This window comes from Solanum dulcamara, chromosome 4, assembly GCF_947179165.1.
Source record: "Solanum dulcamara chromosome 4, daSolDulc1.2, whole genome shotgun sequence".
NCBI lineage: Eukaryota > Viridiplantae > Streptophyta > Magnoliopsida > Solanales > Solanaceae > Solanum > Solanum dulcamara.
In genome coordinates this window covers 20,117,797-20,133,463 of record NC_077240.1, presented here as the reverse complement: position 1 = coordinate 20,133,463, position 15,667 = coordinate 20,117,797, and the positions used below count along the sequence as shown (strand labels likewise).

General features: G+C 31.6%; 2 protein-coding genes across 2 annotated transcripts; both read left to right on the top strand.

Annotated features, from left to right (window-relative positions):
* Window positions 1-37: 37 nt before the first annotated feature.
* On the top strand, window positions 38-1,546 carry LOC129884079 (pentatricopeptide repeat-containing protein At1g08070, chloroplastic-like). The gene has a single exon (XM_055958446.1). It carries the CDS (start codon window positions 38-40, stop codon window positions 1,544-1,546), a length of 1,509 nt encoding a protein of 502 aa, XP_055814421.1.
* Window positions 1,547-8,118: 6,572 nt separating this feature from the next.
* On the top strand, window positions 8,119-11,757 carry LOC129884828 (transcription factor bHLH91-like). The gene is made up of 5 exons (XM_055959105.1): window positions 8,119-8,336; window positions 8,457-9,366; window positions 9,458-9,859; window positions 9,948-10,077; window positions 11,536-11,757. The coding sequence occupies exons 2-4, from the start codon at window positions 8,491-8,493 to the stop codon at window positions 10,047-10,049; spliced, it is 1,380 nt and encodes a 459-aa protein (XP_055815080.1). The 5' UTR covers window positions 8,119-8,336; window positions 8,457-8,490; the 3' UTR covers window positions 10,050-10,077; window positions 11,536-11,757.
* The last annotated feature ends 3,910 nt before the right edge of the window (window positions 11,758-15,667 follow it).

Sequence of the window (15,667 nt, the reverse complement as noted above, 5' to 3'; positions counted from 1 at the left end):
AAATGCTTTACTTGCTTTTTTGATGTATGTCGAAATGATGTGTAAAGGGTTAGATTTGGATAAATACACGTACCCTCTTGTGATAAAGGCGTGTGTAGAGTTACGTGAGCTGAGAGAGGGGAAATTGGTTCATGCCCATGTGATAAAAAATGGGTTTGCGTTGGATTTGTATGTTGTCAACAATTTGATGCGTTTGTATGGTGTTTGTGGGTGTGTTGGGAGTGTCAGGAAGGTGTTTGATAGAAGTCCTGTGAGAGATTTGGTATCGTGGACTATTTTGATTCAGGGGTATGTGGACAACGATTATTGGAAAGAAGGCGTGGATTTGTTTTTTGAGATGATAGAAGATGGGTTAATGGCTGACGAGAGGATGATGGTTGTTGTGATATCTGCTTGTGCGAAATTAGGGGATTTGAGATTGGGACAGAAGTTGCACAAATACGTGCAGTGTCATAAGTTGAATTTTGATGTGTTTCTTGGGAATGCATTGGTCGATATGTACTTTAAATGTGGTGAACTTGATGTTGCTCTTAATGTTTTCAGAGAGATGCCGATGAGAAATGTGATCTCTTGGAATACATTAATATCTGGATTGGCTCAGAGAAGGGAGTTTAAACAGGCCCTGAGTGCGTTTAATGAAATGCAGGATCAAGGAGTAAAGCCTGATGAGAATACTTTAGTTGGTGTTCTAAACTGTTGTAGCAATTTAGGGGCGCTGGAAGTTGGGAAATGGGTGCACACATATATTGATAGAAATCGGATACAAGTAGCTGGGTTTGTGGGCAATGCTCTTGTAGATATGTATGCAAAGTGTGGAAGTATGGACGATTCCCTTGGAATTTTTGGAAATATGACTACTAAAGATGTTTATTCATACACATCCGTTATAGTTGGTTTGGCCGCACATGGAAAGGCATGGATGGCACTTAATTTCTTCTATGAGATGCTTGATATTGGCATACAACCAAATGAGGTCACGTTTGTAGGTGTTCTCACAGCTTGCAGTCATGGAGGACTAGTGGAAGAGGGCCACAAGCTTTTTGCAGATATGTGGAGAGTGCACAAATTAAAACCTCGAATAGAGCACTATGGCTGTATGGTTGATCTGTTGGGTCGTGCAGGGTTGATAGATGAAGCAATGGAGTTTGTGGAACACATGCCAATTGAACCTGATGCTACTATTTGGGGATCGATATTAGCAGCATGTAGGATCCGAGGAAAAGTTGAACTCGCTGAGCATGTGACCGAGATACTTGTCAATATAGAGTCTGGAAAAGATGGTTCATACATACTGATGTCAAACACATATGCTTCAGTCGGTAAATGGAGAGATGCTTTAAAAGTAAGAAAAGCAATGAAGAGACAGAAAATAAAGAAAGTTCCTGGATGTAGCTCCATTGAACTTGATGGTGTTGTTTCCGAATTTAGGAGATGTGACAAAGCCCATCCACGAAGTAAAGACATATATGCGATGGTTGAGCAATTGACATTTCATCTAATTGGTACAGAGACCTTATCAGACGGAAGCGAGTCTTGCATAGTTTGAATGGTGCAAAGAAACTGCAATTATTCCCTTGGTCGAATGGTTATTTAGATAGGACACTTGTTCAATCACTGCTCTTCTATACGTTGCTACTCTGTTTTACTCAGCTTGCCTCTTTTACCTGAACGAAGCCCGTGTAAATGCTCTGATGCAATGAAATAAGTAGCTTTATCTGAAAATGAAATTTGTCAAGTTGATCCCGAGCTTCAATTCTTGACTTCTATTGCACAAATTATTTAGAAGCTTTGCCTCTTGAAAAGCTTTAGGACAATTCCTTTGTACATATCATAACAATTTTTTTTAGAATAATAGAGTATTTACACATAGCTGGTGAGTCGTGCTCATTTCGTTACAAGAAACTTTTGTGACATCATCTATTTGATTATTGTTGTGATACCTGCACTTTGCAGTTTGCTCATCTAACATTACATATATAAGTAAATACAGCTTGCCGTTAGAATTAACATTATCTAATTGCTCATCTAAGCAATATGATTTGAAGTCCAGAATTGCCGGTTAAAAGGCATAAGATCTTGCTTAGCCCCCAAGGAGATGGGAAGTAGTCGAAGAACTGGAGTGACAAGACAGGGAACAAAAGTTCAAGCCTCAGCAAAGGTAACAAACACCAAGTGTTTTCTTCCCGGTTACCTTATCTTATCTGCAAAGGACTATATCTTAGTTTACGGCTAAATCTAAGACAATGTGCACCAAATCTCACAAAGTTATTAGTAATGCTATTATGAATTCGATGGGGTTGATGTATTCAAGTATATAAATCTTAGTTTATGACTAAAACACGAAAAATTCGATGAGCATGATACTGATAACTGCAAACTCAGCCTCAAATGGCTTGAGAGGTTGTGTTGATTGCTTGCCTGCCTGCAAAGATTTCTTGTGAAACAAAGACAAGAATATTGTACTCATCCCGAGATGTTTGAGTTGTGTTGGTCACCTAAATTCTTGTGAAACAATAGAATTTGATCGATCCAATTTTCTATCTTTAAGGTGAAGAACTGAATCTAGAATTCTCTTTTCTTCATCATCAATCGAAAAGACAATAATTGACGTACAAGGGAAACATGCAGTTAGCAGCAGAGTTCTAAGGTGGTAGAGCACTGTGACGTATAGGGAAGCATCTCAGTTAGCTTCTTGAAACAACAGAAATATATCTTCTGATCTCCGTTAGCTACGGGTTCGGTAAAAATACTCTTTTTTTAGTCGTTTGAAAAAGAATGACTCTTTTTTTTAGCAACTCTTTAATTTCAACTTTCTACGTAACATGTTTAAAACCACAAGATTAAATGATATTTTGGTACATTTGACATATTTTTAATTTAAGATTATAAGATTCAAAAGTCTTTTTTACTTTTTAAAACTCCGTGTCAAGTCAAAATAGGACAAACAAATTAAAAACCGAAGGAGTACTAATTAATTAAGTTTGAGAGGACTCCTCAAACATTACTTGTTATTTAAGTAGGAAAAGAGTTTGATTTTCTTCTACATTGATAGATTGATTTCTTGCCTTGTATAATTCTAATTTCTAAATAGAAAAGTTTCGAACCATGCAACCCAATTGAGAGGTATGTTCAATTCTTATATTCACCCATTATCAAAAAGGAATAATTTTAACGTGATTGGCCTATAGAAAAAAATAAAAATAAGAATCATACGTGAGGGGATATGTTTAGACATAGTATGATTAATTAAAAGTTATATTTTCTAAAAGCTCTTTTTAGTCCCTCTGCAACTCATTATCAAAAAAAGGGTTTCATATGCTTATATATAGAAATGCTTTATCTATATGATTTTGTAGATCAACAACTTAACTAGTGTAGGTGACTAGGTGAGCCATGAACCTGCAGCAATAGATAATTAATAATAATAATTATGCAGTGTAATTAGGGATGGCAAAATTAAATCCAATCCATTTAAATTTGGGTTGGTTATTGTCCTGCTTATTCATTAGCTCAATTAATTTCAACCCAAACTCATTTCTAATCCATTAAAAAATAGGTTGATATGTAATTCGAATTGGCTTAAAAGAAATCTTGTTAAAATATTTTTAAAAAACTTCTTTTTTTTCAATTTGATATGTTATATATAGCCATAATAAAGAAAAAAATAATTTTATTAGGTACTAAAATAGTTTAAAAGAACAAATAAAATAATTAAGCTTAGTAAAAATTGGGTAAAGTTGGGTCATAGGCGTGGAAAAAAGTCTGCAACAAAATAAATTGAATAGATAGAGAAGTCCGGTAAGCCTATCGATTTATAACTCATTATCTACCTCATTTTGACCCAACCTATTTTAACCCAAACTAATTTGGGTCAAGTTGGGTCTTGATCCAATTGTTGTCTTAACCGATTATGACCCACCCAAATTTGACCCAACCCACCCAATTGCCACCCCTGAGCAGTGGCGGAGGTAGAAAATTTATTAAGGGGTGTCAAAATATAAAGTAAAAAAATAAATATGACAACAAGGGTAGAACACACAACCTCAAACAACTTTTGCAACCCCTTAACCACTACACTAAACCTTCAACTTGTATTAGAAAGTGCCAATACTTATATATATATATAAATAAAACTAAATTTTGACTTATACATACAATGTAATTTTTCGACGAAGGGGTGTCGCTTGACACCCCTCAGGCAAGGGTAGCTCCGCCCATGCCCATAAGTGTAACAAAATAGTTGTGAAATATGTTCTGCATTTTCTAACTGGACAGATAAATTGGTGACAACTACTTAGGTATATTTTGGGGATCACCTAATTAAAAAAAGATATATGAAAATGTAGATTTTACGCAGATCTTATCTTTACATTATAATTTTTTTTAAATGAGTATTATAATTAATATTAGTGAGTAACTGCATTATCCAAGTTGGGAGTCACAAGAAATGTGTGATCGACCTTTCAGCATATATTATATCCAATGATTGAGCATCTACAGCTAACAACATTACTGGAAACACTTTATTTTTGGCTCTCCCACAAGCTGTTCCCTATTGCTGTTACAATATATGGGTAACAAAATTAAATAGTAATCAAATTATTCTATTGCTAATTTATATTGAGTTTTTTTTTTCAATCGAGCTACTTTAATTTGAATTTGTGTCAGAAAGTCTTATAATATAATTTCCATCTTTCGTTATGATGCTTTGCAGCTAAAAGTTAGATGAAAATTAGACGTACAACAACTAATATTATTACATTTTAATCTCATGCTAGCTAATCGGAGCCGGCCAGCTGTGTAAATCCTCACCGTCCATTGTAATCAACCAGATTTTAGCTGGCCGTTAACTGATCACAATTCAAGAAAATAATATTTCACCGTTTCATTTTATGTGATGTAATTTAACTTGACACAAAACTTAAGAAAGAAAGAGTTATAAAATTTGTTATTTAAAATAAGTCATAGATGTTTGTATTGCTATAAATCATTTCATTAATGAAAAAATGTGTATTTTAAAGTTAAATTATTATTAAATATAAAAATGTATTTTTTTTTGGTAAAATTTACCTAAATCTCATAGTGATTCTTTCCAATTACACTATACATCATTTATGTATCCGACCACACATCGCGTAAAGTGATATATCTGACATCCTGATACATCATGTAAAGTAATGTATCTGACCGATACACCGCGTACAGTGATGTATCGGAAAATAGGAAAAAGTAGAAATTTTTGTAATTTTTTCAAATGGTAAGAAATTTTAGAGAATATAGTAAAATAAATTGTGTATTTAAGTAATTTTTCCTTTTTTTTTTGGACGGACTAAAAATGAAAGTGAGTCATATAAATTGAGGCAAAGAAAATACTACCACTGCTCAATGTTCTTATTAATCATCTTATAGTTATTCGATCACCAAACTTGGGAGGTCACAAATTAAACTTAAAAAAAGGCAACATAGTGTCGAAAACATCTCACGACTCACATTCACGTATGATTTAAAAAAGATTGCATTCTAAAAAGTTGTGATATAGACAATTTCCCTATTGTGACCCAAGCATTAAATGATGACTTATTTCATACATGACTCAAATCCATAACTTATACAAATCACAGAAAAATAATTAATTTTATCGCTACTTCAAAATTCACTTTTTCACGTGATCGCAGACTAACTAGGTCAAAGGAAAAAGGGCAACGGTTCAAATTATAAGCTAGCCACTGATGAGAACTGGCAGCAAGTCATGCCTAAAAATTCTTACATCAACTTTTTATGATTTCACATTGAACGGCGATAAACTTGCTTAATTCTTCAAATAAGGTTTGATAAACCCTAGTGATGTTTATCACTTCCCAATTAGGATTCTTAAATCCAAATATAATCATAAATTCATAGTATTATGTACATTAATTAATTGGACATACAAATTTTAAATTTAAGGCCACTGAGTTAACATTATATATAGGTATGGGTGGAAAACAGATAGGGTCGAGTCAGATATGAACAGATTAAAAACGTATTAGGTAAAAACATATTCGTTCATATTTTAAATATGGTTAGAAAATAAGTTAATTGGCGATTCCATATTATTCATTACTTTTTAAATAAGATGAGAATTTCTTTTCTTCAATACTACCTTCGTCTCTTTTTCTTTTTCCTTTCATTTCTTCCAATTGATTATTGTTCTTAGCTTTTGTTTCGATTTAATTTTAGGATACTTTTGGTTGAGATTCTCCCCATGGAATAATTGTTTCCATTACCTATATGAAAAAACATGTTTTCAGATAAATTAAAATTCATATGTTAGCATTTTCTTCTTTTCATTTTGTTTGATCCTTATATTAAAAATAAATATTTTATTTACTTTTTCATCTTAATAAAACGAGTTTTTTTTCTTTCAATATTATTCTTAATATCAAATAACTATATAAAATAATAATAATTAAATAAAATTAATTTAATAAAATACACCTATAATTAAAAATTTCTTAAAAGGTATGTTGATTCTGACATTGACTATTGTCGTTATGATGTACCTGTACATTTATCTGACATGAAAAATCAAGCTAGCATTCTAAATAGCTTAACTTTTTTTTCTTTGAGAATTCTTAGGAAATTTGCAGTGGCTATATTTTTTCAAGTGTGCATGAGATAAATTTGCTTTTATGTAATAGTTTACATAATAAAGCAGAGATAAATTTGTTTTTATGTAATAGTTCACATAATAATGCTTTTAATTATACAAGATAAGTTCGATGCTATATATATATATCGACTGAGTCAAGGAAAATTGATTTCTGACCAACTTCCTTATAGAATACCACTTGCTACCCCAAAATTAACTTTTTCCTTGTTTGCCTAAATATTTTGCTTATAAATGGAAACATTTGATAAAATATATTACTACTATTTTATCAAACTTTGATTTCAAAAAATGTTTGGAAGAGTAATACATATTCACGCAAATAGTGATATTTGTGGAAATATTGTTAGTTGAGAGTAACAATTTGTTTATCATTCTAATGACATGTGGTAGTAGGACCCACTCTTCAGTAATTTCCTCCATGCAAACTGCCCACTCCAACTAATTTAAACAACCACTCAGCCTTTCAACTGACAGTAAATCACTCATATTTATGCCTATTAAACTTATACAGCAACAGTTTAGATTTTATTTTACTGTTGTAGATGGTAAAAAAAAAACATGAAAAAATTGATTAAAAAGAAACTTGATTGGTATAGTAAAATAATGTTAACAAAGATTCAAGTTTGATATGATATGATACGGTATTGAAAACTTTAGTTCTGTAATTACTAATTTTGGTTTGTAAAAGTTCTTTGTTATTATCATATCAAATTAGTTCTAATTCTGTATTTTGCGATACGATAAATTAGAAATTATAGTTTGTTTGACTTTGACTTATATTTACTCATATAAATAGAGAATTATGACTTTGAATTTTTAAAAAACATCTTAATTATATTATACTAACACCTTACACATGTAGAATATTCAAAAAAAATAAAATACAAAGCAACTTTCTTCGTTTGTCGAAATTGTAATGTCTAAATAATTAATTTTGTACTAATTCGATTTTATATATAGCTGTTAGTATTATATTACTGTATTAATAATATATATTGAGTCGTATGCATAACTTTACTTTTCTTCTTTTTTTAACCCTTCCTTGGAGCTTCCTACCCTTTTTGCTCCTTGGCTAACTTGAACGCACAATCTTTAGATTGAAGCAAAGGATAATAATCATCCGAGCAACTCCCTATTGTCGTATACATAACTATATACTTCTATATTTTCGGTATTGTTTTTACAACTACCAAATACCAAAAAAGTTTTAAAATGCATCTCAAATACCTTAATATTGAAACCGTGGTATAAAAAATTTCAATTTTGATATGAAATTCAATGTCTACTGTACCATACCATGCCCATTTCTATTGGACACCGCATGGAAAATAAAAATACTAAAAAAATATATTAGTGGTCCCCACTGACCTGGAAATCACAGTAACAAACTTTCCTTTCAATGAGGAAAAACTGAAGTATACAAGTTACAACTTTATATATATATATATATATACAGTTTTTAGTCTCCTAAACCAAAACCAACCAACCAACCTTTATTTGCCAATCCCAAAACAGCATCTCTCATTCTCTCTGCTTTACTTTTTCTCAAATTTCTTCCTTTTTTGTTTTCTGTTTCATCTTTTCTTGTTCATATTATGGAACTGTTCAACAGCTTCCCTTGTTTTATCTGATTAAGTTGATCAGCTACTTTCTTGATTGCAAACTTTTAGTACCATAAGTTTAGGTAAAGTTTTACTTTTTTTTTGTTTTAGTTTCCCAGATCAGTGATGTTTAATTTCTTGAAAATGGTATCTTTATTTACTACTTTTGTGTCCTTTGTTCTGTTCACTTTTTTTCTTTACAGGTCTGCAGAATTAGTAAAACAGAAAATCAAGAAAATGTATGTAGAAGAAAGTGTTTGTTTTGATGCTGCTACTCATGTGCAGCATGAAGGACTAGCAGAAGATGTTTTTGGTATACAAGAACATACATATCACAATAATAATAATAATTCCTCCCAACAAGATGTAGCTGCAGCAGCCGCGGCCGCGTTGGAATTAGAATTTCAGCAGCAATTGAATCTTGAAATGGAACAATGTTACAATAATAATAACCATAACAACAACATACAAGATCAATCTAATAATATTATTAATCAAGGGTTGTCATGTGATCAATCAAATTGGGGAGAAATGAATTTTCCTCCATACCAAAATCAAGAAGACAATAACACTAATAACAACTTTCATCAGCAAAATTTCCCAAATCCAATATCTGAAGCTTCTCCATATCTAACAACCCCTGATCTTCTCAACATGTTTCCTTTACCAAGATGCTCACAGTCATCTTTACTTCCTCAAAAATCTACAAATTTGTTAACTTCACTAGGCCTTATTGGTGACATTGATGGTGGTGGTGCATCAACTTCAAGTGCAGTGTTTGACCCTTCTTTAGTACTTCCATTAAATCTACCTCCACAACCCCCTTTATTGAGAGAATTGTTCCACTCTTTTCCACATGGCTATGGCTTGAGAAACTTGAGAAGCAACAATAATAATACTTCTTTCTTTAATGGATTGGAGGAGACAGATCAGGCTTTGTACCAAGATAATGGAGAAACAAGGCCTTTTGACAATGGGATTTTTGAGTTTTCTGCTGTTGCCAAAAATAGAGATGGTAAAAAGACTAAACATTTTACTACTGAGAGGGATAGGAGGGCTCAGTTAAATGACAAGTTCCAAGCTTTGAGGACTATGGTTCCCAATCCTGGCAAGGTACTAGTTCACTCTTTTAGAATATTGTACATTGATGTTTTAGTTTAATATGATCGACTATTGATCGATACCTCTTTTTTGTTAATAAAAGAATGATAGAGCATCAATAGTGAAGGATGGAATTGATTACATTAATGAGTTGAAAAGGGGAGTGAATGAGTTAAAACTTATGGTGGAGAAGAAGAGATGCAGCAGAGATAGGATTGTGAGGCAAAAGACAGAAGGTGATACTGATGCAAAACAAATAATGGATGAAGTAGAACAATCATACAATGGGAATTCATTAAGGAGTTCATGGCTTCAGAGAAGGTCTAAGAATACTGAAGTTGATGTTCGGATCGTAGACGATGAAGTTACTGTAAAACTTGTTCAGCAGAAGAGGATTAATTGTCTTTTCTTTGCATCTAAGATTCTTGATGACCTTCAATTGGATCTTCACCATGTTGCTGGTGGACTTATTGGTGATTACTACAGCTTCTTGTTTAACTCCAAGGTTGGTTTGGTTTGATTTCAAGGTGTTTACATTTAGAATTTCTGATGTTGTGTAGAATGTTTTTGTCTAATCCTCAAATCATGTGCAGATTTCTGAAGGATCAACTGTGTATGCAAGTGCAATAGCCAAGAAGCTTATTGAGGTTGTGGACATACAGTATGCAGCAATTGCACCAACTAACAGCTATTAAATAATTAGTTCAGCTCTTTAATTTATGGGTAACCTTTCTTCTCCCATGTTATCATCGTATTATTTGTTGGTGGTACTTGATATTCTCTACTGTATTCTCTTTCCTTCTTGTTTTGTTGAAATAGTCTCTCTTACCTTCATGAGCTAGGAAAAAGGCTGCGTACACACCATCATCTTCATACCCCACTTATAAAATTTCAGTGAATGTGTTGTTGTTGTTTATATTAAGGAGTTTACAAATTAAATAAAATGAACATAAATAAGGGGATTAGATCCCAACTAGTGGCTGATTTTTTAAAAGTCTGGGATACTTATACTTTTGTGTTTTTGATCTCTGTCCTGATTTGTGATATGTTTTACTTGAGTCGAGGATCTATTGAAAACAGTCTCTTTAACTTTACAAGTTAGGGATAATACTGTGTACACACAATCCTCTCTGAATCTCACTTGTGGATTACACTGAGTATTGTTGTCTATGTTGCTCGGATTCTTCGAAAATATTGATGGATGCATGTCAGATACACTAAAAGTAGTGCATTTTAAAGAATCTGACATGAAAGTGACAATAATATTAGAAAGTCCAAGCAACATAGATTGTTATTCATTTCTCTTTCCTATCTAGCACATTATTGGAATCATCTTCTTATGAGAAAGATTGACAAAATTGTCCTAAGCCTCTTTTCTTCACCATATTCATAAATATAAAGTTGCAATTATTATATTGGTATAAATTAACTACATTATTTGAGCATCATCAAAAGGGAAATTATGGATGTCTCACTGTCTTCATTCAGTTTCAACAATTTACATTAGTGGGGGCCATGTAATAATTAATGAAGAATATGTATATAAAGAATTCAAAAAATGAGTCAAGTGAAGATTTCTGAGCTTTCAATTTCTAAATTTGGGCATGTTTTCTGAAGTACATACAGACAAGCAGTTAGAACTTAGAAGTATATGCACTCTGATTTTTTTGTTTTTAAATATGAATTTTGCTAAGCATTTAAAAAGTGTAAGAAAGCTTCTTTTGTCCACTTTTACCAAAAAAGGACTTATTTCTCTCAATTGCTGGACCACTTGTTGTACAAAAGAAATGGTATACCTTGCATTATATCTTACTCTACGTCTCAATTTACGTGAAATCTTTAGAATTTTGAGAATAGAACGAGTTTTTCTTTGACTATGATTTTTTTTCATATTCTTTTAAATATTTTAAATTGTTGGTTATTAATTATAATTTATAATACTTTTTACGTAATTTTTAAATATGTAAACTTTATTTTAAATTTTTTTTTTGAAGATTTTATGTTCAAATGCACAATTAAAATTAAAAAATTTGACTCTCGAAATTCAAACTGCATCACTTAAATTGACACAGAGAAAATATTTATAATTTTCTTCCGTTCATTTTTTCTTCTTTGTTTCATGTTATATATATCTTGATTTTCTGACTATGTCCTCATGTTTCTTTGGTATATCTATTGCAGATTAATTTCTAGAAGGTTTAAGCAGATTCATCGGCCAGAGTGGATTATAGTGTTTAATTTAGTGATTTAAGAGTAATAACTTTGTTGAAATCCATGGGATGAACTCAGGATTGGCTAATTTACTCAAGTTTAATTTGACATCTTCAATCTCTAAACTGTTATAGACTCATATAGTTAGTGACTTTAGTATAAACTGTTAACAGAAAAATATATACTCCTACACATACTATCATATCGCCACAGAATTAGTGGTGGAGACAGAATTTTCATTAAAGGGTTCAAAATTTGAAGAGTAGACATATACTATATATACATAAAAAATTATTTTAACTATGTATAAATAGTATAATTTTCCGTCGAATGGAGTTCGACTAAACCCCCTAAACTCAAGGTGGCTCCGCTATGCATGGAATTATTAGCTTATCTTTTGTATTTAACTTATATACACTCACAATATAATTTCCTTTTATTATTTTAGCGTGTCTTAACATATTCGAGTTGAAAGGGGAAAAAAGACCTAATCAGTTACCTATAATTAATTATCTTTTAAATTATCTCATGGTGTTATAATTCGTAAAACCTATTAATTACAACCGTTAAACAACAATAAATCAATAATGATATGTTTATCATAGTGATAACATTGGAAGATGTGGTTGAGAAAACAAAAGGCTTAATACATGGATAATTTCCAAATATTTAGTTAGACATTCAAATTAAAGACTTGTTTAATTGAACACCTAATGGACACATGATAAAGTATTATTTTTATTAGAGACTTTCGCATTATAACCAAAGAAATATTTAGTGCCAATAAATTTTCCTTTTAGTATTACTGCAAAAATATTTAGTGTCAATTAAGTTAATTTCATCGCAGCCAGAGTCGCTAAAGCCTTTTACGATATTTATATAGAGTATTGATTATGAATATACTCATATTTCTTATTGCCGCTAAATATAATGTAGCAGAAATTGTATTATTGCAACTAAAATTACTTCAAAATCCTTTATTTATTATAGTGTCGGTTTATTATTTATTTATTTAGCGCGAGTTCTCAAATATACCCATTACGTAGATAAGTTAAAATATATCATCTCCTTTAATGATGTGAATTAGTTTTAATATGCTGTAGAACCTTAGAAATTCTCCAATTGAGGATAATGTGTATAGTTGAAAGAGACGGCATATTTTAATTAATTTTTTTGTTTTTTGTTAATTAAGTGGTTAACTCACCTACAAAATGGGGCATTCAAGGTCACAAACTTAAAAATAATCCAAAATTTAAACAGAAATTATCTAATAAAAACACTTTACATAATCATGTGTTTAAGTACTCAATTAAAATAAGCCAACTATTTAAATGAAATTTATTGACAAATTTGAGAGGTCGTCCATATATTAAGCCAAACACAAAAATAGTGAGTCAAAAAATGTTGATGCAGACCTTTACCAGTTTTAGATAGACAAGGGTACAGAGAAAGGATGCTTGCAGGCTGCAGCTTCCAAAGAAAAATTGTGCTGCAGAAGATCTGTGTCTATCTACTATTAATGCAGTTACACTCTTTTGGAAAAACCCAAATGTGCACCTTCCTTTCTTATTTACTGTGGCCTTGTCTACCTACACATGTAGTTTTTTGCTAGTTTACTATTGTTACCATTAGGGTTTTTCATTTGCTACTACAATACAAGGTTTTAACCATGTTTGAATTGGTCCAACAACCTCAATATATAGATGTTGGATTTAAGTGGAGTGTGAATGAGAAAGAATGAAAAACAAAAGTTGGGAAATGTGGGGAACCAAATGAAGGGAAAATGAAAAATCATTTCTCCCTCATTGGTAAAAGAAAGAAAAAGTTTTGTCCTTATATTAGGAAATACTTCTTTTAACTCATAAAGGGTTAAGTAGAGGGTGCCTCCTCGCGCTGTCATTGTTGTCGCTTGCTCGGCTTTGGCTTTGGCAAATGATTTGATTGATAATTTTTTAGACAAAATTTATTTATTAATCTCATTATTTGATTTCCTTCTTTTGAATATTAATTCGGGATTATTGATTATTAATTAATTAATTCGCAAAATTAACTAAAACAACCGAAATAACTAAAAATGGGATTTATTTTAAATTTTGCAGAAATGTTTCGAAAGGACCTGCTCCTTCCGAAAAGACACTTTCTTCCCAAAAGACACTGTGCCTATTCTGAACAGATGAGACTGTTTTGAACAAGCATATTCTAACCCATTGTTGGCTATAAATAGAGAGGCCTTCTCTCAGTTTTAGATATAGAAAAATTCCTTCTCTTCTGCATATATTTTTTTACAAACAAAGTTGTGTCTTTGTGTGATTACGTTGTTGTTTTTCTGAGTTCACTGTTATTATCAAAATTTGAAGTACCGCTACTTCTTATGTTCTATCCGTTTTATCCTGAGAGGAAATAATTCATAACCTTGGGTACAGTGAGGGGATTAAACTCTTTAAGGACACACAGTGAATTCTGTGGACTCGAATTCTGTTTTAGTTTTCATATTTAGTGTTTCTGATTTACTAACCTTAATACATGAGGAATAACAAACTTAAGGAATTTAATTTTTTTTCTCTTGTATCTTATGGTTCTTGAGATTAAAACTTTTATGGTTTTCTACTCTATCTGAATCTAATACTGATTTGAAGAGTATAAAAACTTCATCAGTATTCAAGATTCATTCGGTTAACGATTGGAAGAATAAAAAAACTTCATCGTTAAACTAGAAATAGGTTGTATATTTTTGCTTCATTTTATATTTTGTCTGGGGGGCTGGAGACTAAAATCGAAATACTTTCTACTTCAGTGATTAATTTGGTTCGAAAAAATAAAATCTTTCTCAAGTTAATTGAGTTTTTGTTTTTCTCGGTTTGAAGAATATAAAAACTTCATCGAGTTGAACAAAAATCCCTATTTGGTTTTCCTGTTGTTTAACACTAGTTTTGTTTTGTCAAACAGAATGGGAGATACAAATGTATCAAGTTTTGAAGCAAACACAATGCCTTCAACTAGTAGAACACCAGTTTCTACAGCAATGGCTACTGCAAAAAAGCCTAGAAAATTTACTGGTATTGACTTCAAACGTTGGCAGCAGAAAATGTTCTTCTATCTGACTACACTCAGTCTACAATGGTTTATAAATGAAGATGTTTCTATGGTAGAGGAAGGAACTCCTGACAACGAAAAGTTTATTGTGATTGAGGCATGGACACATTCTGATTTCTTTTGCAAGAACTAAATACTCAATGGATTGGAAGATGGCTTGTATAACGTCTTCAGTGTTTGTAAAACCTCTAAAGAACTCTGGTATGCTCTTAAGAAGAAATACAAAACTAAAGATGCAAGCTTAAAAGAAGTTTGTGGCTGCAAAAATTTTGGACTATAAGATGGTTGATAGCAAGACTGTCATGTCTCAAGTTCAAGAACTACAAATCATTATTCATGATCTCCTGGCAGAAGGCATAATCAAATTCAATAGTTTTATTGTTAAAATTATTGAATGTGTTATTGATTTTAAATTATCCATTGTAGGTATGATCATAAACGGAACATTTCAAGTAGTGGTATTAATCGAGAAATTGTCTTTTTCATGGAAAGACTTCAAAAATTATTTGAAGCACAAGCGAAAGAAGATGACTCTTGAAGATTTGATTGTTCGTCTTAGGATCGAGGAATACAATATGACTGTCGAAAAGAAGGCTAGAGGAAACTCAAAAATAATTGGAGAAAATATTGTTGAGGATGGTCCAAATAAATCAAAAAATAAGAAGAAACTTTCTGGACCGAAGAACTATCCTAGTAAAAAGAAGTTCAAAGGAGACTGCCACAACTGTGGAAAAACTGGACATAAGGTTGTGGAATGTCGTGCTCTCAAGAAGGAAAAGAAGAAAGGTCAAGCCAACATGGTTGATACAAATGGGGATGTTGAAAACTTATGTGCAATACTAACCTTAATACAGGAGGAATAACAATAGAAACAATATATAGTTGCAAACACAAAGTTGTTTATCTTACTTTTTTTTTCAATCTGTTTAGAAAAGACTTTAATTTTGACTTTTAATATGATATATTTAATATTAGAAAATTAAAAGATATTTTGTTACATTCTATATAT